General features: G+C 46.1%; 1 protein-coding gene across 1 annotated transcript in view; it reads right to left on the bottom strand.

Annotated features, from left to right (window-relative positions):
• The window catches only part of LOC117521666 (cytochrome P450 7B1), a 36,690-nt gene that overhangs the window by 4,834 nt on the left and 7,903 nt on the right, over nt 1-23,953 (bottom strand). Inside the window, exons 4-5 of the mRNA XM_034182994.1 lie at nt 18,200-18,336; nt 16,967-17,587 (exon numbers count right to left, since the gene is read on the bottom strand). Coding sequence (XP_034038885.1) covers nt 16,967-17,587; nt 18,200-18,336 — 758 coding nt within the window. The remainder of the gene's footprint in view (nt 1-16,966; nt 17,588-18,199; nt 18,337-23,953) is intronic.

The following is a 23,953-nucleotide window of genomic DNA, read 5'->3' as shown; positions in this document are numbered from 1 at the left end:
TGGGGGCAGGTAGCCCACGTGGTGGTGTAGAGTGCCCCCTGCAGGCCCCTGGTTTATATCTCAAGCTGTATTTATAGAGCACATTTAAAACAGCTGGCTGGGGGGGGGGGGGGGGGGGGGTCGACCAAAGTGTTGATCACATTAAAACAAGATCATCAATAAAATGCAGCAATTACAATCAAATACATAACAGAATAAAATGAATTAAAATGAAATTAAGGAGTCCACTTAAACTTGATTAATGGGTACAGAGGATCTTCAGACAGCACAAAATCCCAGTTTACTTTAAACTGGTTAACACCTTGAGACAGAAATTAGTTCACCCTAAGGACAGGATCCCTAGTTACAAACAGAGCAATGTAGTGTATTCTATCAGATGTCAGGAAAACTGTAACAAACACTACATAGGTGAGACTTAGCAGCCATTACGCAAAAGACTATACCAGCACCGCAGAGAGGGCGCCAGCGGACCTCAGTCTGCAGTTCATCTCCACCTTAAAGACACTAACCACACGTTTGAGGACAAGGAAGTTAAAATCTTAGCCAGAAAGAAGAAATGGTTTGAGAGAGGTGTCAAGGAAGCATTCTTTGTAAAACAGTTGAAACCCAGCCTTAACCGGGGGGCGGGTCTGAGATACGCTTTGTCCCCTGTTTACAATGGGGTACTCAGGTCAAAGCAGTTTCAGTCTTTTGTTCATGGTAATGAGTCATTCACGTCATCAGGAGAGAGTCGTCAAGGGAGCCATCAGGAGAAGGACAGCTGCCCTGTCATTAGGAGGGTGCTAACTAGAGCACAATAGATGCTAATTAGAGCTATTGTTTAGTCACTAGCCTATAGCAGTCTGCCGTTCGGTAGGAGGGGTCTGGTTAGGTTTAAACCTCCAGCTTTTGTGACTTCTTGATTATTCTTCTCTACAAGAGTCAAGACAGAAGTCAGACCACCAGAGCAAGAATTTTAGCTGAGGAAGCTTCTGCGATTTGAAGCGAAACGTCCTTTTTTTTTAATCACAAGTCAAAATGCTTATGATGAAGTTTGTGATCAAAGCTCCTGCTGTTCCCACTGATCCCTATATTCAGATCAGTGGCTGTTCCACTGGAACATAGATATTATAAACAGGAGTAGACGCCGCATTGGCTGCTGAGGCGGAAGAAATACAGCCGCCATCTTGGAGCGGTCATCATAGTGATTCTATCACAAGGCACAGTGATGGTTTGGTTTTATAATCTTTCTATAATAAAGTTGCTTTGTTCTTTGTTATTTTCTCTGTTTTGTAAAGTGTCTTTATTATTGCCTTATTATTATTAGTATAATAATAATAAGGTGCAGCGAGCTCCTTCAGGGCGTTAAACTGGAAAACTCTCACGAGAAAGTTTGTACGTGTGTAAATATGGTTTGGAGCAGGACGTCATGTTCTTCGTGTTAATTTGACAATTTACATTTACATTACATTTTAATTCTCTCTCTGCTTTGTACGGCCTTGGAACTCACTCTTTCTCTGATATGAAGTATATTGATATGCTGTGTGTTTTATATATATATATATATATAAATAAATAAATACAGTGGTGGGCACAGATTATAACCAAAAAATTAACTTCGATAACAGATAATCAGATAAATGAAAAGTTATCTTTGATAAAGATAAACCACCCAAAAATGTATCGGAAGTTACAGATAACCAATAAATTCCAGTATTGTCTCTGGTAAACTTACAACTTACTAACAAACTGAGTTTGAGTTTTAACACCTCGATCGATTACGATAGCATCAAAAGCGACAACAGACCCAAACGAGTCAGCACTTATGGCTTTGAACATCCTGCCCCCTGCTGGAAGCTCCTGTTTACTACATGGCTTCCAGCACAGAAGCAAGCTGAGAGCAGTCACAAAGCTCAACTCTCTACTCAATCACAATGCTCCGGTCAGGCGGAGGTCTTGGAAAATAAAGCAATGCTGAGTTATTGTTTGGTGTATAAATAAAATGAACACTGATAGAATAACTCCATTAATGTCAATTCTGTCATTTGTACAAAGTTAAAATATAATGTATATCTTTTAATGTTGAATAATGCACTAATTCTAAAGTTTTGTAACAAACACAGATCACAAAGGATTCTGGGTAAAATGTGCCTCCACTAACACTGATTTGGTGTTTGTAAAATATTCCATTTTTTATTTGTAAAAACAGGCATTTTCAAAAAAAAAAAAAACCCACCAAGTTGTAATTAGATAACCCTCTGATATAACCTGTGTCAAAAATAAATAGACCACTGTCATGATCTACTAGTGTCAGACATTCAGTACTTTAGCTGGGTTTATACTGTGTGAGTTTTGGCCCTTTTACAGCTGATTTTTCATTTGTGCGAGAATTTTTTGGATTGCATTGAGTTTCAGGTTAATCACACGTCCTGCATCGTTTAGTATAACATCTTATGACCACCTCCTGATCGCCGATCGTACGGTCAGATGAAAATCAAACCTGTTTGATATTCTGGTCGGCCATCGTGAGGGTATCCTGCTGCTGAAGAGCTACAAGCGTCCAACCTCTCGCACTGTGCCTGTGCAAACACCACAGAGCTGTCTTGTAATTTTTTTTTTTAAACTTTGATGTCTCCCATCGAGAGTTTTTGTAAAAAATAAGAAATGCAAATTAAATTTGAAAAAAAAAAAAAGGCTTCTGTTTACATTTTGCTTCTAGACAGATGAGTCCAACGTGTGGTTTTTGAACGAACAATGTGTGTGAGAACATAAATCGTGCGCTCTGAACTTTTACACCGTGCAGTCTGTGGTACAGTTTGAGCTGGAACCGAGTACAGTGATTGAAAATATCAACCCAGCTTCAGTTTGAATACTGCCATGAACACTACTGGCCAGTAGATGGCAGTAGAGACCGTAAAAACTTGCCAAAACAAAATTCCAGATAATTTGTGTCTGCTACATTTAAGATGCGTGGAATTTAATAAACACAGACACAATAACAACGTCTATGAACCCAGAGAATATATTCACGAGAGTTTTAGGCACTAGAGTTTAATGCTGTTGTCCGTAGAGCCTGATCAGAGTGTTTCAAATGCATTTCTCCTGTTGCGAACGTACTGAGATTACCCTATCACCCATAATGCACCTGGACACAGCACTACACTACAACCACAGTAAAACCTTAAAAATTAGCGCATTACTTTAAAACTAAAATATATATCTGATATTTTCACTTCATAAAACTTCAGATGTGACGTTTTATTTAAATAACTTGTCCGAAATTAGTTTGGTTAAAATTTGAACCATAAGTTAAAAATGTATGCCTCTGGATGACTTGGGTGATATTGCCCACATATCAGTATGGGGTTAAAAGAAATGAGGTTTTTTTGGTGACCAGTTCTCCTTTGCCTGCAAGCAGCTCTGCAGAAGCAGCTCTCCTCTGTTTGCAGAGGATAGAACTACACATCTGCTACAAAACATTTAACAGGTCGGTGCTCAACTGATTTTAAATTTTATAAATGTTTGTCGTTGTTCAGCTTTATTTACGTTATCGGTCTAAACATTAGCGGACAAAAATGTATCGCAAGACAATTAGTCTGATAATGGTTTTCAAAGTTATCTAAAAAGATAATCCGACAATGAAAACATTATCTTCGATAATTATCGGTTATCTGAACTGTGCCCACCACTACACACATACATACTCTAAATATGATGTATACGTAATTTTCTCTGATATGTTTATCATGATACTCCATGTTTTATATATATTGTGCTTTTCTATTATATATATATATATATATATATATATATATATATATATACTCAACAAAAATATAAACGCAACACTTTTGGTTTTGCTCCCATTTTGTATGAGATGAACTCAAAGACCTAAAACGTTTTCCACATACACAATATCACCATTTCCCTCAAATATTGTTCACAAACCAGTCTAAATCTGTGATAGTGAGCACTTTCCTTTGCTGAGATAATCCATCCCACCTCACAGGTGTGCCATACCAAGATGCTGATTAGACACCATGATTAGTGCACAGGTGTGCCTTAGACTGCCCACAATAAAAGTCCACTCTGAAAGGTGCAGTTTTATCACACAGCACAATGCCACAGATGTCGCAAGATTTGAGGGAGCGTGCAATTGGCATGCTGACAGCAGGAATGTCAACCAGAGCTGTTACCCGTGTATTGAATGTTCATTTCTCTACTGTAAGCCATCTCCAAAGGCGTTTCAGAGAATGTGGCAGTACATCCAACCAGCCTCACAAGCGCAGACCACGTGTAACCACACCAGCCCAGGACCTCCACATCCAGCATGTTCACCTCCAAGATTGTCTGAGACCAGCCACTCGGACAGCTGCTGAAACAATCGGTTTGCATAACCAAAGAATTTCTGCACAAACTGTCAGAAACATCTCAGGGAAGCTCATCTGCATGCTCGTCGTCCTCATCGGGGTCTCGACCTGACTCCAGTTCGTCATCGTAACCGACTTGAGTGGGCAAATGCTCACATTCGCTGGTGTTTGGCACATTGGAGAGGTGTTCTCTTCACGGATGAATCCCGGTTCACACTGTCCAGGGCAGATAGCAGACAGCGTGTGTGGTGTTGTGTGGGTGAGCGGTTTTCTGATGTCAATGTTGTGGATCGAGTGGCCCATGGTGGCGGTGGGGTTATGGTATGGGCAGGCGTCTGTTATGGACGAAGAACACAGGTGCATTTTATTGATGGCATTTTGAATGCACAGAGATACCGTGACGAGATCCTGAGGCCCATTGTTGTGCCATACATCGAAGAACATCACCTCATGTTGCAGCAGGATAATGCACGGCCCGATGTTGCAAGGATCTGTACACAATTCTTGGAAGCTGAAAATGTCCCAGTTCTTGCATGGCTGGCATACTCACCAGACATGTCACCCATTGAGCATGTTTGGGATGCTCTGGACCGGCGTATACGACAGCGTGTACCAGTTCCTGCCAATATCCAGCAACTTCGCACAGCCATTGAAGAGGAGTGGACCAACATTCCACAGGCCACAATTGACAACCTGATCAACTCTATGCGAAGGAGATGTGTTGCACTGCATGAGGCAAATGGTGGTCACACCAGATACTGACTGGTATCCCCCCCAATAAAACAAAACTGCACCTTTCAGAGTGGCCTTTTATTGTGGGCAGTCTAAGGCACACCTGTGCACTAATCATGGTGTCTAATCAGCATCTTGATATGGCACACCTGTGAGGTGGGAGGGATTATCTCAGCAAAGGAGAAGTGCTCACTATCACAGATTTAGACTGGTTTGTGAACAATATTTGAGGGAAATGGTGATATTGTGTATGTGGAAAAAGTTTTAGATCTTTGAGTTCATTTCATACAAAATGGGAGCAAAACCAAAAGTGTTGCGTTTATATTTTTGTTGAGTATGTATATATGAATGATATTGATAGTCTATATATGATTATACTATGATATAATTTTCTCTGATATATTACTCATACGTTTGAGCCCCCCTGATTATTTCCATGATTTTCCTTTATAAATAATTGGTTGTTTGGATCAGTAATTTCAGTTAAATATATATGGAGCTAAATCAAGGCCAAAGGTTTTGTAATCTGAAAATAAAAAAGATTGAAAAAATAAATTTTGAAACTGAAAATTCAATGTTTGTTCTTGAATTTTATAATCATTTGAAAAGTATTATCAAAATAAAAATAACTGTAAGATACATATTTTTCAGTTTAAATAATTTTTTGGTTCAGCTCTAATTTTTTTGATCAAATAATTTATTTTTTCCACCTTCAGATCTTTTTTTCCACTTTCAGATCTTATTTTTTCGGTTTCAAACTTGTGGCCCGTTCTGGCGTGGGAGGGCGTGGCTTCAATTGAGAGGGGCGTGGAATTGTGAGTGACCCCAGAGCAATCAGTCCTCACATGATGTTGCTTTCAGGAAACGTGGGTACTTTGATAGATACTGATTTAACACTTTCTCTTCACTGTGTTGTCTTGATACCTGTAAATAAAGTGATGCTAAAGATGTTTATTACAAGTCATTCTAGACCACTCTTGGTCATTTTTGATGTTTAAAAACTGGAAAATATGCAAGATTGTAAAGTTTAACACCTATCCCTAAAAAACCGATGTGTCCCAAATCCACACAAGACCGTGAACGCAGCGCAGCATCGCAGCCTGTAATCGCTCATTTTACAGGCTGCAGTGAAGAGTTACGAGCTTTCTCAGTGACACACACAGAGAGTCCAGGCTCAGCAGATCTGAAGGTAGCTTTAATATGGACACAACCAAGTAGACCGCCCAGAAGAGCGCTCCGGCTACCGGCGGTATGAAGAAACCTCACCGTTACAGAACACTGGCACTGTGGCACTCCGCTGCTACCAGAAATCCACCGAGCTGCTGATCCACAAGCTGCCCTTCCAGCACCTGGTGAGACTTTAAGACCGACCCCCGCTTTCAGAGCTCCGCTGTGATGCTCTGCAGGAGGCCGGCGAGGCTGACCTCGTCGGCAGCTCGCGGATCAGCAGCTCGGTGGATCTCTCTCAGAGCCACGGTGCCGGTGTTCTGTAACACTGAGGCTTCTTCACTCCGCCGGTAGCCGGAGCGCTCTTACGGGCGGCTTTGGATTTACGGGCGGTCGACTTTGTTACATCGTCATTAAATTCACTATCCGGTACAACATACCGATCCACTGAACCAACTGCTACACATCGATCACAATAAACAGCTTTATCTCGAGGGTTTAAAGCCTCGTAATAAACTTTCTATTTTCTTTCACGCGCCAGCCGCGTAGAAAATAAACGATGGAGACGGGAGCAGAGTCATTATCTATCAAAGTACCCACGTTTCCTGAAAGCAACATCATGTGAGGACTGATTGCTCTCCTGTCACTCACAATTCCACGCCCCTCTCAATCGAAGCCATGCCCCCCCACGCCAGAACAGGGCCAAAAGTGTTGGGAAGGTGAGCACAACAGGGGGCGTTAATGAACGGACAATGGATAAGCCAAAAAGTAACAATTTAATGTTGTGAAGCGCACAACGAAGTACAGACAATAACAATAGTGCGGAATGTCAATCATACACAAGGTGGCGTGTGGCAGGCTCGAAGATAGAAGACGTCTGGTGATAGAAGAGCCGGAACCCACACAGCTTCCACCACCAACGGATCTGAAGAACACCGGAGCCGCCAAGCCCTGCGCCCCAGGTGGCCACTGTCTTCAGCAGTCAGACCCGGTACTGCTGGCAGAGAACAGAAACAATTTGATGAGTGTGAGTACGCACACTCAGTAATCCCACAGTCTGTGTTCAGTTAGGAGGGAGCATCTCCACCTCCAATCACACACTCGTGCAGCTCCTGTTTAACCACTTATCTGGTTTGGGGTGTGAGGCGACGCCGTCGCAGTCCACACCAAACGCCAATACCGCAGAATAAGGACACCGTCACAGGAAAACGGCTGCAAATGAGATCAGACTATTACACAAGGTTTTTAGATTCAGCAGAGAAGTTACCTGTATGGTAGATGATTTCTCGGCGGGGAGGTGGAGTTGCAGTCCGGCTTTTATGGTGATTGACGTAGATGAGTGACAGCTGGTGGTGATGTGACAGCTGTCACTCCACTGGTTCCGGCGCCCTCTCGTGCTTGAAGCCCGCACTCCAAGCAGGGCGCCATCTGGTGGTGGTGGGCCAGCAGTACCTCGTCTTCAGCGGCCCACACAACAGGACCCCCGCCTCAACGGGCGCCTCCTGGCGTCTGACCAGGTTTGTCCGGGTCCCGGGCGTAGAAGTCGGCCAGGAGGGCCGGGTCCAGGATGAAGCTCCTTTTCACCCAGGAGCGTTCCTCGGGGCCATACCCCTCCCAGTCCACCAGATACTGGAACCCCCGACCCTTGCGATGGACATCCAGGAGCCGACACACGGTCCATGCCGGCTCCCCGTCGATGATCCGGGCAGGAGGCGGTGCAGGTCCAGGGGTGCAGAGTGGTGAAGTGTGGTAAGGCTTGATCCGAGACACGTGAAAGACAGGATGGATCCTCAGTGAAGCTGGTAGCCGTAGCTTCACTGCGGCCGGGCTGAGGACCTTGGTGATGGGAAACGGTCCGATATACCTGTCCTTGAGTTTCTGAGAGTCAGCTTGAAGTGGGATGTCCTTTGTTGACAACCACACCTCCTGCCAGGGCTGGTATGCAGGGATCGGGGAACGTCGGCGTTCTGCATTTGCCTTGGCCCTCGTCCGGGCCTTCAACAGGGCACAATGGGCGGTCCGCCACACCCGGCGGCACCTCCTGAGGTGGGCCTGGACCGAGGGCACACCGACCTCTCCCTCCACAAGTGGAAACAATGGGGGCTGGTACCCCAAACACACCTCAAATGGGGAGAGGCCGGTGGCAGACGACACTTGTCTGTTGTGGACGTACTCGATCCAGGCCAGATGGGTGCTCCAGGCCGTCGGGTGCGCGGAGGTAACGCAACGTAGGGCCTGCTCCAGCTCCTGGTTGGCCCGCTCTGCCTGTCCGTTGGTCTGCGGGTGATACCCGGACGAGAGGCTCACAGTGGCCCCCAGTTCCCTACAGAAACTCCTCCAGACCTGAGAGGAGAACTGAGGGCCACGGTCTGAGACGATGTCCGCTGGTATCCCATGCAGACGCACGACGTGGTGGACCAGGAGGTCTGCTGTCTCCTGGGCCGTGGGGAGCTTCGGGAGGGCCACGAAGTGGGCCGCCTTGGAGAACCGGTCCACTATCGTGAGAATGGTGGTGTTGCCCTGGGATGGCGGGAGGCCCGTGACAAAGTCCAGGCCGATGTGGGACCAGGGGCGGTGAGGCACCGGTAGGGGCTGGAGGAGTCCTGAGGTCCTCTTGTGGTCAGCCTTGCCCCTGGCACAGGTGGTACAGGCCTGGACGTAGTCCCGGACGTCGGCCTCCATAGACGCCCACCAGAAGCGCTGCTGGACTACCGCCATGGTCCTGCGCACCCCGGGATGACAGAAGAGCTTGGAACCATGGCAGAAGTCCAAAACAGCAGCTCTGGCTTCCGGTGGGACGTATAGTTTGTTCTTCGGGCCGGTCCCCGGGTCCTGGTTCCGTGTCAGGGCCTCCCGGACGGTCTTCTCCACGTCCCAGGTGAGGGCGGCCACGACAGTGGACTCGGGGATGATGGTCTCTATGGGGTCTGACAACTCGGCCTTGGCCTCCTCTTCATGCACCCGGGACAGGGCATCCGATCGTTGTTTCTTGGTCCCGGGGCGGTATGTAATCCGGAAGTCAAGGCGCCCGAAGAACAGTGACCAGCGGGCTTGCCTGGGGTTCAACCGCTTGGCGGTCCGGATGTACTCCAGGTTCCGATGGTCCATGAAAACCGTGAAGGGCACCGTCGCTCCCTCCAACAGGTGTCTCCACTCTTCAAGAGCCTCCTTCACCGCCAGGAGTTCCCGATTGCCAACGTCATAATTCCTCTCAGCCGGGGTCAACCTGCGGGAAAAATAGGCACAAGGGTGGAGGACCTTATCGGACTCCCCGCTCTGGGACAGCACGGCTCCTATCCCTGAGTCAGAGGCATCCACCTCCACTGTGAACTGGCGAGTAGGATCAGGCTGCACCAGAACTGGTGCAGACGAAAACCGGTGCTTCAACTCCCTAAACGCGGCTTCGCACCGATCCGACCAGGTGAAGGGGACCTTAGTGGAGGTCAGGGCTGTCATGGGGCTAACTACCTGACTGTAGCCCTTAATGAACCTCCTGTAGAAATTTGCAAAGCCGAGGAACTGTTGCAGTTTCCTACGGTTTGTTGGTTGGGGCCAATCTCTCACCGCCGCAACCTTGGCCGGATCAGGGGTGACAGAGTTGGAGGAGATTATGAACCCCAGGAAGGACAAAGAAGAGCGGTGAAACTCGCACTTCTCGCCCTTCACAAACAGCCGGTTCTCCAACAACCACTGTAGGACCTGACGTACATGCTTGACATGGGTCTCAGGATCCGGAGAAAAGATGAGTATATCGTCTAGATATACGAAGACAAACCGATGCAGGAAGTCCCGCAAGATGTCATTAACCAACGCTTGGAACGTCGTGGGCGCATTGGTGAGGCCGAACGGTATGACCGGGTACTCAAAGTGACCTAACGGGGTGTTAAATGCCGTCTTCCACTCGTCTCCCTCCCGGATCCGAACCAGGTGATAAGCATTCCTAAGATCCAATTTTGTAAAAATTTGGGCTCCATGCAAGGGCGTAAACACTGAATCCAACAGACGTAACGGGTATCGGTTGCGAACCGTGATCTCGTTCAGCCCTCTGTAATCAATGCATGGACGGAGTCCGCCGTCCTTCTTGCCCACAAAAAAGAAACCAGCACCCATCGGGGAGGAGAAGTTCCGGATCAACCCGGCAGCTAACGAGTCCCGGATGTAGGTCTCCATTGATTCGCGTTCCGGACGTGAGAGGTTGTACAGCCTGCTGGACGGGTACTCAGCGCCCGGTGTCAAATCAATGGCACAATCGTACGGACGGTGTGGGGGCAGCGTGAGTGCCAGATCCTTGCTGAAGACGTCAGCAAGGTCATGGTACTCGGCTGGCACCGCCGCCAGATTGGGGGGGACTAAAACCTCCTCCTTAGCTGTCACACCGGGTGGAACCGAGGATCCTAAACACTCCCCGTGGCAGGTTTCGCTCCACTGAACCACAACCCCAGACGGCCAATCAATCCGGGGATTGTGTTTCAACACCCATGGAAAACCCAAAATCACTCGGGAGGTAGAAGGTGTTACATAAAACACAATCTCCTCCCTGTGATTCCCAGAAACAACCAAAGTCACGGGCTGTGTCTGGTGTGTGATTAGTGGAAGAAGGGTGCCATCTAGTGCCCGCACCGACAATGGTGACGGTAAGGCCACTAGAGGGAGCCCAACCTCCTTTGCCCATCTGCTGTCCAGCAGATTCCCCTCCGACCCTGTGTCCACCAGTGCTGGGGCGTGAAGGGTTAGATCCCCACTCAGGATCGTGACTGGGATACGTGCAGATTTTCGGGGTTTCCCCACGTGGGTATTGTGACCCACCCTTAGCACAGTCTCTAAGGACGGGTGCTGCTGTTTTGACCGTTTGGGGCACTCTCTCTGTATGTGCTCGGTTGAGCTGCAGAGAAAACACTCTCCACGGATCAGCCTCCTTTGTCTCTGATCTGACCGTTTTTTGGCCCTGCTCATTTCCATAGCAACGTCAGCAGGGGGAGCTGTCGTCACGTGGAGAGCCCTGGCTGTGGAGCATGGGGAAGTCGGCTCCCTTTCGAACCCGGGAGGAAGAGGGACGGCTTGTGCCTAACCACGCCCTTCGTCTCGCTCCCGTCGGTGTTCTGTTAATCGGTTGTCTAACCGTATAACCAGGTCGATAAGCCCGTCTAAATCCCGCAGCTCGTCCTTCGGCACCAGGTGCTCCTTAAGGACCAGAGACAGTCCGTTTACAAAGGCGGCGTGGAGCGCAACAGCATTCCAGCCGGCTCGCGCTGCCGCGATGCGGAAGTCGACTGCATACTTTGCTGCGCTCCGACACCCCTGTCGTATCGACAGCAGCACGCTTGAAGCGGTCTCGCCTCTATGAGGGTGGTCGAACACCTGTCGGAACTCCCTCACAAACTCAGTGTAAATCGTTAGGAGCCGTGAATTCTGCTCCCAGAGCGCCATAGCTCAGGCGCGTGCCTCTCCTCGAAGCAGATTTATAACGTAAGCCACCCGGCTAGCGTCTGACGCGTACGTGACGGGACACTGTGAAAAGATGAGCGAGCACTGCATCAAAAAGTCCGCGCACGTCTCCACACAGCCTCCGTACGGCTCCGGAGGGCTTATGTATGCTTCAGGGGAAGGTGGGGGGGTTCGTTGAACGACCAGTGGAATGTCTGTCTCTGGCATTCGGTCAGCAGGAGGAGGTGCTGCAGCAGCACCCTGAGCATGCGCTTCCACCTGGGCGGTGAGAGCCTCCATCCTTCGAGAATAATGCTCTGCTCGGTAACTAAGTCCAACCGAGCAGTAAAGGTAGTTAAGATGTGCTGCAGCTCACCTAACACGCCTCCTGCTGGTGCCTGTGCACCTCGCTCTTCCATTGGCTGTTCAAGCGCTGGTTGACGCCCCTCGGGATCCATGACTCTGGCCGAGAAATCCTGTTGGGAAGGTGTCGTGACATGGACCCACAACAGGGGGCATTAATGAACGGACAATGGATAAGCCAAAAGTAACAATTTAATGTTGTGAATCGCACAACGACGTACAGACAATAACAATAGTGCGGAATGTCAATCATACACAAGGTGGCGTGTGGCAGGCTCGAAGATAGAAGACGTCTGGTGATAGAAGAGCCGGAACCCACACAGCTTCCACCACCAACGGATCTGAAGAACACCGGAGCCGCCAAGCCCTGCGCCCCAGGTGGCCACTGTCTTCAGCAGTCAGACCCGGTACTGCTGGCAGAGAACAGAAACAATTTGATGAGTGTGAGTATGCACACTCAGTAATCCCACAGTCTGTGTTCAGTTAGGAGGGAGAACCTCCACCTCCAATCACACACTAGTGCAGCTCCTGTTTAACCACTTATCTGGTTTGGGGTGTGAGGCGAAGCCGTCGCAGTCCACACCAAACGCCAATACCGCAGAATAAGGACACCGTCACAGGAAAACGGCTGCAAATGAGATCAGACTATTACACAAGGTTTTTAGATTCAGCAGAGAAGTTACCTGTATGGTAGATGATTTCTCGGCGGGGAGGTGGAGTTGCAGTCCGGCTTTTATGGTGGTTGACGTAGATGAGTGACAGCTGGTGGTGATGATGTGACAACTGTCACTCCACTGGTTCCGGCGCCCTCTCGTGCTTGAAGCCCGCACTCCAAGCAGGGTGCCATCTGGTGGTGGTGGGCCAGCAGTACCTCCTCTTCAGCGGCCCACACAACAAAAAGTTTGAAACTGAAAAAATCAGATCTGAAAGTGAAAAAAGAAATATGAATGAAAAAAAATTATTTGATCAAAAAAATTACAGAGCTGAACCAAAAAATTATTTAAACTGAAAAATATATATCTTACACTTATTTTATTTTGATAATACTTTTTAAATTATTATAAAATTCAAGGACAAACATTGAATTTTCAGTTTCAGAATTTATTTTTTCAGTCTTTTTTTTTTATTTTCAGATTACAAAACTTTAATTTTCAGTTTCAAAATTATTTTTTTCAGTATTTTTTTATTTTCAGATTACAAAACTTTTGGCCTTGATTTTGCTCCATAAATATATCATATAGCAGACAAACACAGTGATATTTGAGAAGTGAAATGAAGTTTATAGGATTTACAGAAAGTAGGTAGGTGCATAAATTTGGTCACCCCAACAGAAAAAAAAATACATCAATATTTAGTAGATCCTCCTTTTGCAGAAATAACAGCTTCTAAATGCTTCCTATAGCTTCCAATTTGAGTCTGGATTCTGGTTGAAGGTATTTTGGACCATTCTTCTTTACAAAACATCTCAGGTTTGTTGGTTTCCGAGCATGGACAGCCTGCTTAAAATCACACCACAGATTTTCAATAATATTCAGGTCTGGGACTGAGATGACCATTCCAGAACGTTGTACTTGTTCCTCTACATGAATGCCTCAGTAGATTTTGAGCAGTGTTTAGGGTCCTTGTCTTGTTGGAAGATCCAGCCCCGGAACAACTTCAAATTTGTCACTGATTCATGAACATTGTTCTCAAGAATCTGCTGATATTGACTGGAATCCATGTGACCCTCAGCTTTAACAAGATTCTCAGTACCTGCACTGGCCACACAGCCCCACAGCATGATGGAACCACCTCCAATTTTTACTGTAGGTAGCAGTGGCGGCTGGTGAAAAAAAGTCTTGGTGGGGCTGCTGTGCCAATAGATTCCCTTGTCTTGTCCAGTACAGGCATTCAAGAGAACAGTCGGAAAATTACTACAATTCCACAATAATCATTACATGTCCTTCTCAAAATGAGCAGTTTTACAGATAAAGTTAACCATTTACAGCTATATCAGGCCCCATTTCTACTTTGGAAAGGAACAGTATCAAATACAACACTCAAGTTCTTGAGCAAAGAACATTTCAATATTTGACACCAATTACACACATAGTACACCAAACTGTACTGAACTGACATTATCTTCGGACAAACAGATCCTGGGGTTCACAATGACACCCCCTTAACAAAATAGAAAATATCACAATGTTCACACCACCTTCCAAGAGAGAGAGAGAGAGAGAGAGAGAGAGAAAATGTTTGTGTGTGTGTGTGTGTGTGTGTGTGAGAGAGAGTGTGTGAGAGTGAGAGAAAGAAAGTGTTCGTGTGTGTGAGAGAGAGAGAGAGCGTGTGAGAGTGAGAGAGAGAGTGTGTGTGTGTGTGTGTGAGAGAGAGAGAAAATTAAGGTAATATTTTGCATGAACATTACTGAGTGGAATGGAGGCAAACTAAAGAAGCTTGAAAAACTTAAATAACTTGACTAAGTAATAACAAAACCTTTAAATTAAATTGGTTAAAATTAATTAAGTGTAGAGGACAAAGCAAATGAAGTTTACAAAACCACTTAATTAAATGCGTTGCTAAACTTGGGTTTGTCTGACTATAAGTGTCTTGTGTGAACTCAGTGGCTGAGTTGGAATTTCTTTGAAAAAACATGCTAATTGCTATTTTAGGGTTTTGTTTTATTTTGTTTTTAAACTGAGCAAATAATTTGTTTTAGAGTGTGGAATACTCCAAAGAATATTTAACTTCTGTGGACTGATCCTCATAACGTGTAAAGTGAAATCAAAATACCAGCATGGCTGCAGCTTTGAACACTGTTACAAACAGCCCCGGCCTCCCCTATTACCATTATAACTGGTCTGCTGTCCCAATAAAGATCACAGCTTTGACCCCCTAAAACAAATAAAAAACATCACTCATTCGTTTTATCTTAAATTTTCATCCTCGTTTCCACACCAGGAGCAACATTCGGGAATAAATCCGAGCAGCTCGTCACCTGAGCTGAAGAGGTGGATGCGCTCCTTTCCATCCGCGCATATCAGCAGCCTCCGTGATGTGTGCGCGCTGACAGTGTGAATGAAGCCTGACACGGTTTATAACGACTCAGACAAACGTCTCTCCTCCAACCGGGATGTGCAATTGTCATTAAACCACGAGAAAGATCTGATGTGCACACCTCCATGCGCCTCCAAAAGGATCCCCGTGAAACTTTGGTGTCATTGATTTGATTAGTTTTTGTCCCGTTTTAAACCTCGGAAGACATAACGAGCAGGAGTCCCAGAGTTCTTCAACTTACTCCAGCAAAACACACGGAGACAAAATAAAAATAAATAAATATAACCCAAACGTCACCATCATCTCTTCCTGCCTGACAGCAGCAGCTGCAGCGTCACGTGTATCACTGACTGTAATCTAACGTTCTCGTATTTTTGTAGCAAGGGCTAAAATTCCGGCGCCCCAAAGCCATTCATTTTAGCAATGTTGATTTGCCAAATATTTATTAATTTTCCCTAGCAACTACATACAATTGGTTATTTCGCTGCACTTCAAGGGCGCTTTGAATGAGCGCCCAAGATGAGGAATGATACGTTCTCTGCTTCTGTCGGTGGAAATGCACTGTTGAATGAGAGTCAGTTGGAGGAAGTGTTGTTTTAATCATTCATATTACATGTAGGCACATACTATTAAGTAAAACTGACATTGATAATACTTTTTAAATATATATATATATATATATTATGACTTTTCCCCTCCACATCTAGGAGGGCAGCGCCCGAGCGCCCCCTATGGGCCAGCCACCACTGGTAGGTAGCAAGTGTTTTTCTTGGAATGCTGTGTTCTTTTTCAGCCATGCAAACCGCCCCTTGTTATGTCCAAATTACTCAATTTTAGTTTCATCAGTCCACAGCACCTTATTCCAAAATTAAGCTGGCTTGTCCAAATGTGCTTTAGCATACCTCACGCGACTCTGTTTGTGGCGTGTACACAGAAAAGACTTCCTCTGAATTACAGCATGATACAGCATTTCTTTGTGCAAAGTGTGCTGTATAGTTGAACGATGCACAGAGACACTATCTGCAGCAAGATCATGTTGTAGGTCTTTGGAGCAGGTCTGTGGGTTGACTATGACTGTTCTCACCATCCTTCGCTTCAGCTTTTCTGGGCCTGTCACTTCGGGCCTTAACTAGTACTGTGCTTGTGGTCTTCCATTTCCTCACTATGTTCCTCACAGTGGAAACTGACAGCTGAAATCTCTGAGATAGTTTTTTGTATCCTTCCTCTAAACCATGATGTTGAACAGTCTTTGTTTTCAGGTCATTTGAGAGTTGTTTAGAGGCTCCCATGTTGCCACTCATTAGAAGAGATGCAAAGAGGAGAAACATTTGCAAATGGCCACCTTAAATACCTCTCGTGATTGGATTCACCTGTGTAAGGAGGTCAAGGGTCAATGAGCTTACTAAACCAATTTTGTGTTCCAATAATTAGTGCTAAATGTATTCAAATCAATAAAATGACAAGGGTGCCCAAATTTATGCACCTGCCTAAATTTGTTTAAAGAATTACTGCACACTTTCTGTAAATCCTATAAACTTCATTTCACTTTGCCTTGTTTCTGCTTAAAACTGACTTTAGAATGATTTAAGAGGTTTTACTTTGTCATCTGATGGTTAATAATCACATGAATCCATTTTATAACTTTGGGTGAAGAGACTATGTCTCAGACAAGCAGCTGAGCTCTGAAATGACACATGTGCAGTGAAGGCAGGGCGGACCGTTCAGATAGTGCGTGTGAAGTCACTGAGCCACAAGGCACCGGAGAGAAAATCTGCAAAGTCACAAATGAAGTCCTCATTAAATTAAATAACCACAGACAAAGTGGAGAAAGAGTGAAGTTGAACCTCAAACAGCCGGGATGAAGAAGTTCATCTGTACAAACGCAAAAATCTCACCAGCTTTATCGACCTCTGTCAGTGCCTCATACTGCTCAAACACCTCCGCTCGCCATCTGATGAACTGGGAGGTGTTGGTCCAACGAGACATCCTGTGTGGCAGGAAGTAGTTGATCAGCCTCTGGCGGATGGCTTTGGTCTGTCCCAGCAGCCAAATGGGGATTTGAGCAATCAGCAGTGAAAACTTGCTGTCAAACTCGACAAAGTCCTGGATCAGTTCTGCTGTTCCACTGTGGCGGCCACCAGAAGCCGGTTTGCCGTACAGAGTCAGGAACGTGGCTTCAAACATGACCGAATTGCAGAACTGGTAGATGCTGGACGTCCTCCAGCCACCCTCCTCCAATTCCGCCGTCGGACCCTCAGTCAGGTGATCCTGCCGGAAAACCAGCATGAGGTTTCCCATCATGCTGTCTGTCAGGGGAGTGAGGTTTTCCGCCTGGAGGAGCTGGAAGGAGCGAATGATGTGCTCCTGCAGGCCAGGAAACCTGCTGCTGAGGACGGGCGGGTAGCCAAAGGTGAAGGGAGCCACCTTTCCAGAGAACTCGTGGAAATCAAGCTGCCGGCCATGTTTGATGATGCTGGGATACAGCAACGGATTCATGATGAACGTCATGTATCGACCTGCACAAGAAGGAATGACAGAGTGAACCTCCCCCTGACCCACGAACCCCAAACCTGCACATTTATCATCTGATTGGCTCATTCAAATCAAATAGCGTTACAATATGTCAAACCATCATCTGACTGGCTCATTCAAATCAAATAGCATTACAATATGTCAAACCATCATGCCTGTTCTGTCGGGCTACATGTGTTACACATTATTTGTTCAGCAGGCGTCAGTAACATCGTGCCAGTTCTGTCGGGCTACGTGTGTTATACATTATTTGTCCAGCAGATGTCACCAGTCTCTAATAAGATGTCTGAGAAGGCTGTGTGACGTGCCACGGTAAAACATATTAGGGCAAACGCTACCTCCATTTTTCTCAGTACTTTACATCCCAAAGAAGCCAAACATGATGTGATGTGATCATGTGATGCAAACATGAGCCATACAATGAGGTTATGTGGATAGTGACGCTCCAAGTTAGTGATGAACAGAAAATAAAGAATGTTAAACTACAAATTCACAATTCTGACGTCATCAAGTCCTGTTTCAGAACAAGTTTCATTCTGAACACTCAGACAAGCGTCTTTTTACGATACAAAAACAAACTGAAATCAAAGACTGACCTGCAATCAGCACCGTGAACACGTCCCCAAATTCACTCTTTTGTTCTTCAAGGAATTTGTGAGCATCTTTTCTGAACTCCACAACTTTTCCCAGGAAAGGAATCCAGCCTGTGATGAGCGGCGGTTCACCGTCTCTTCTGCAAGAGTACATATCAATCAATCAATCATGACCATAGTGTGAAGGTTTTTTTTTTAAATGATGGTGGCAGAGAACATGTAAACACCACACAGAAAGGGGCGGGGCCCCGGTGGTTGATGGATCGGTTCTCTGGACTGATCTTTACTGTCTGGGTGGCAGTTTGGTCACCCGTCTATTGGAACTTGCAGCTACCCCTGTAGTTGGTGCGGACCAAGGTAGCTTAGCCGCTGTTAGCTGTCCCCCAGCAGATCCCGAGCAGCCGGGAAAGCAGGCCGGCTGGGTGACCGTGAGGAAGAAGCATAGTTCTAAACAGAAGCCCCCTGTACACCACCAACCCGTTCACATCTCTAACCGTTTTTCCCCACTCAGCGACACACCCGCCAAGGATCAAACTCTGGTTATTGGCGACTCTGTTATGAGAAATGTGAAGTTAGCAACACCAGCAACCATAGTCAAATGTCTTCCGGGGGCCAGAGCAGGCGACACTGAAGGAAATTTGAAACTGCTGGCAAAGCTTCTGGGGAAAACCTGGTCTTGTTAGGAGAGACGGCATCCATCCCACTTTGGATGGAGCAGCTCTCATCTCTAGAAATCTGGCCAATTTTATTAAACCCTCCAAATCGTGACTATCCAGGGTTGGGACCAGGAAGCAGAGTTGTAGTCTTACACACCTCTCTGCAGCTTCTCTCCCCTGCCATCCCCCCAATACCCCATCCCCGTAGAGATGGTGCCTGCTCCCAGACCATCAATAACCAGTAAAAATCTATTTAAGCATAAAAATTAAAAAAGAAAAAATAATATAGCACCTTCAACTGCACCACAGACTAAAACAGTTAAATGTGGTTTATTAAATATTAGGTCTCTCTCTTCTAAGTCCCTGTTAGTAAATGATATAATAATTGATCAACATATTGATTTATTCTGCCTTACAGAAACCTGGTTACAGCAGGATGAATATGTTAGTTTAAATGAGTCAACACCCCCGAGTCACACTAACTGTCAGAATGCTCAAAACACGGGTCGAGGAGGAGGATTAGCAGCAATCTTCCACTCCAGCTTATTAATTAATCAAAAACCCAGACAGAGCTTTAATTCATTTGAAAGCTTGACTCTTAGTCTTGTCCATCCAAATTGGAAGTCCCAAAAACCAGTTTTATTTGTTGTTATCGATCGTCCACCTGGTCGTTACTGTGAGTTTCTCTGTGAATTTTCAGACCTTTTGTCTGACTTAGTGCTTAGCTCAGATAAGATAATTATAGTGGGAGATTTTAACATCCACATAGATGTGTTGGGAAAGTGTAGTGACACGGACCCACAACAGGGGGCGTAAATGATCGGACAATGAAAGAGTCGAATATGAACACTTTACTGTTGTGAAAGAGCACAACAAAAACACAGAGGATGCTCACTCAGATGCTCACTCGAGCCGCAGACAAAGCACTCCCCGCGGGCCAGCCTCCTCTGTCTGTTAGGTGGTCTAAATGTGGCCCTGCTCGTGTCCATAGCTTCGTCAGCAGGGGGAGCTGTAGCCACACGGAGCGTTGAGGCTGTGGAGCGTGGGGAGGGCGGAACCTTTTCGGACCTGGAAGGGAGAGGGACGGTGGGTGCCCGACCATGTCCTTCGTCTCGCTCCCGACGGCGTTCCTCTAAACGATTGTCTAACCGTATAACGAGATCAATAAGCCCATCTAAATCCCGCGGTTCTTCCTTGGCTACCAGATGCTCCTTCAGGACCGACGACAGTCCGTTTATGAAGGCGGCGCGGAGCGCAACGTTATTCCAGCCGGACCTCGCAGCCGCAATGCGGAAGTCGACTGCATATTCGGCTGCGCTCCGGCGCCCCTGTCTCATTGACAGCAGCACAGTTGAAGCAGTCTCTCCTCTATTAGGGTGATCAAAAACCGTTTCGAATTCCCTCACAAACCCAGTATAAGTGGTAAGGAGCCGTGAATTTTGCTCCCAAAGCGCCTTAGCCCAAGCGCGTGCCTCACCACGAAGCAAGTTAATTACATAAGCCACCTTACTGGCGTCAGACGCGTACATTACGGGACGTTGTGCAAAGACGAGCAAACACTGCATAAGAAAGTCCGTGCACGTCTCCACACAACCTCCGTACGGCTCTGGGGGACTTATGTATGCTTCAGGGGATGGTGGGGGGGGGGGGGGGTCGTTGAACGAGGAGGAGCTGCAGCAGCGCCCTGAGCGCGCGCTTCCACCTGGGCGGTGAGAGCCTCCATCCTGCGGTTAAGGATGACGTTTTGCTCGGACATCAAATCCAACCGAGCGGTAAAGGCGGTGAGGATTTGCTGCAACTCACCAATCACGCCTCCTGCAGACGCCTGTGCACCCTGCTCTTCCATTGGTTGTCCAACAGATGGTTGACGCCCCTCGGGATCCATGACGCTGGCCGAGATATCCTGTTGGGAAAGTGTAGTGACACGGACCCACAACAGGGGGCGTAAATGATCGGACAATGAAAGAGTCGAATATGAACACTTTACTGTTGTGAAAGAGCACAACAAAAATACAGAGGATTACAGAATTTGAGCAAACAGTCAATCCACAAAGGTGACGTGTGGGCAGGCTCGAGGATAGAAGACATCTGTCCTGAGATGAACCGGAACCACACGATTTCCTCCGCCACCGAACCCGGAGAATACTGGAGCCGCCAAGTTCCGAGTCCTCAGGTGGCCACCGTCTCCGAGTGTCGGATCTGGTACTGCTGGCGAGGAGCAAAAACAGTCAGATGTGGGTGCGTGCACACCCAGTAACAACAATGGTGGGAATTCCACCTCCACCTCTAATACACACTCGTGCAGCTCCTGTCTAACCACTTATCTGGTTGGGGTGTGAAGCGAAGCCGTCGCTGATCACACCAAACACCAATCTCTCAGATAAGGAACACCACAGGAAAGCGGCTGCAAAAAGAGTTCAGACTAAGACACAGTTTAGTGTTAAGGCTGAGAATAATACCTTCACAGGTAGATGATATCTTGGCAACGAGGTGGAGATGACGTCCGGTTTTTATGGAGTGGAATGATGAAGTGTAGATGGATGACAGCTGTCATGAGATAATGAGTGACAGCTGTCACCCCCGGCTGTGTCCGTGGCGGCAAGGCCCTCTCGTGCCTGAAGCCCGCACTTCAGGCAGGGCGCCCTCTGGTGGTGGGCCAGCAGTACCTCCTCTTCTGGCGGCCCACACAACAAGATGCTGAGAATGACAGCCTCAACACTGCATTTAATCTATTGTTAGACTTAATTGGCTTCGCTCAAAATGTAAATGAGTCCACCCACCACTTTAATCATACTTTAGATCTTGTTTTGACTTATGGTATGGAAATTGAAGACTTAACAGTATTCCCTGAAAACCCCCTTGTCTGATCATTTCTTAATAATATTTACATTTACTTTAATGGACTACCCAGCAGTGGGGAATAAGTTTCATTACAGTAGAAGTCTTTCGGAAAGCGCTGTAACTAGGTTTAAGGATATGATTCCTTCTTTGTTATGTTCTCCAATGCCATATACCAACACAGGGCAGAGTAGCTACCTAAACTCTAAGTGAGATAGATTATCTCGTCAATAGTTTTACATCCTCATCGCTCTCAGACTGCAGGCTTACTTGTAGTTCCTAGGGTTTGTAAGAGTAGAATGGGAGGCAGAGCCTTCAGCTTTCAGGCTCCTCTCCTGTGGAACCAGCTCCCAATTCAGATCAGGGAGACAGACACCCTCTCTACTTTTAAGATTAGGCTTAAAACTTTCCTTTTTGCTAAAGCTTATAGTTAGGGCTGGATCAGGTGACCCTGAACCATCCCTTAGTTATGCTGCTATAGACGTAGACTGCTGGGGTGTTCCCATGATGCACTGTTTCTTTCTCTTTTTGCTCTGTATGCACCACTCTGCATTTAATCATTAGTGATCGATCTCTGCTCCCCTCCACAGCATGTCTTTTTCCTGGTTCTCTCCCTCAGCCCCAACCAGTCCCAGCAGAAGACTGCCCCTCCCTGAGCCTGGTTCTGCTGGAGGTTTCTTCCTGCTAAAAGGGAGTTTTTCCTTCCCACTGTAGCCAAGTGCTTGCTCACAGGGGGTCGTTTTGACCGTTGGGGTTTTACATAATTATTGTATGGCCTTGCCTTACAATATAAAGCACCTTGGGGCAACTGTTTGTTGTGATTTGGCGCTATATAAAAAAAAAAAATTGATTGAACTGAATTGAATTGATTGAGCACAACTTTGGATGCTGTAGCTCCTCTGAAAAAGAGAGCCTTAAATCAGAAGTGCTTGACTTCATGGTATAACCCACAAACTCGCAGCTTAAAGCAGATAACCCATAAGCTGGAGAGGAAATGGCGTCTCACTAATTTAGAAGATCTTCACTTAGCCTGGAAAAAGAGTCTGTTGCTCTATAAAAAAGCCCTCCATAAAGCTAGGACATCTTACTATTCATCACTAATTGAAGAAAATAAGAACAACCCCAGATTTCTTTTCAGCACTGTAGCCAGGCTGACAAAGAGTCAGTGCTCTATTGAGCCAAGTATTCCTTTAACTTTAACTAGTAATGACTTCATGACTTTCTTTGCAAATAAAATTTTAAATATTAGAGAAAAAATTATTTATAACCATCCCAAAGACATATCTTTATGTTCGGCTGCCTTCAGTAATGCTGGTATTTGGTTAGACTCTTTCTCTCCGATTGTTCTGTCTGAGTTAATTTCATTAGTTACTTCCTCCAAACCATCAACATGTTTATTAGACCCCACTCCTACCAGGCTGCTCAAGGAAGCCCTACCATTAATTAATGCTTCAATCTTAAATATGATCAGTCTATCTTTATTAGTTGGCTATGTACCACAGGCTTTTAAGGTGGCAGTAATTAAACCATTACTTAAAAAGCCATCACTTGACCCAGCTATCTTAGCTAATTATAGGCCAATCTCCAACCTTCCTTTTCTCTCAAAAATTCTTGAAAGGGTAGTTGTAAAACAGCTAACTGATCATCTGCAGAGGAATGGTCTGTTTGAAGAGTTTCAGTCAGGTTTCAGAATTCATCATAGTACAGAAACAGCATTAGTGAAGGTTACAAATGATCTTCTTATGGGCTCAGACAGTGGACTCATCTCTGTGCTTGTTCTGTTAGACCTCAGTGCAGCTTTTGATACTGTTGACCAAAAAATTTTATTACAGAGATTAGAGCATGCCATAGGTATTAAAGGCACTGCGCTGCAGTGGTTTGAATCATATTTATCTAATAGATTACAATTTGTTCATGTAAATGGGGAGTCTTCTTCACAGACTAAGGTTAATTATGGAGTTCCACAAGGTTCTGTGCTAGGACCAATTTTATTCACTTTATACATGCTTCCCTTAGGCAGTATTATTAGACAGCATTGCTTAAATTTTCATTGTTATGCAGATGATACCCAGCTTTATCTATCCATGAAGCCAGAGGACACACACCAATTAGCTAAACTGCGGGATTGTCTTACAGACATAAAGACATGGATGACCTCTAATTTCCTGCTTTAAATTCAGATAAAACTGAAGTTATTGTACTTGGCCCCACAAATCTTAGAAACATGGTGTCTAACCAGATCCTTACTCTGGATGGCATTACC

Source organism: Thalassophryne amazonica, chromosome 12 (genome assembly GCF_902500255.1).
Source record: "Thalassophryne amazonica chromosome 12, fThaAma1.1, whole genome shotgun sequence".
NCBI classification, from domain to species: Eukaryota; Metazoa; Chordata; class Actinopteri; order Batrachoidiformes; family Batrachoididae; genus Thalassophryne; species Thalassophryne amazonica.
Note: the sequence above shows the minus strand (reverse complement) of the source record. Positions and strands in the feature narration are given on the sequence as shown.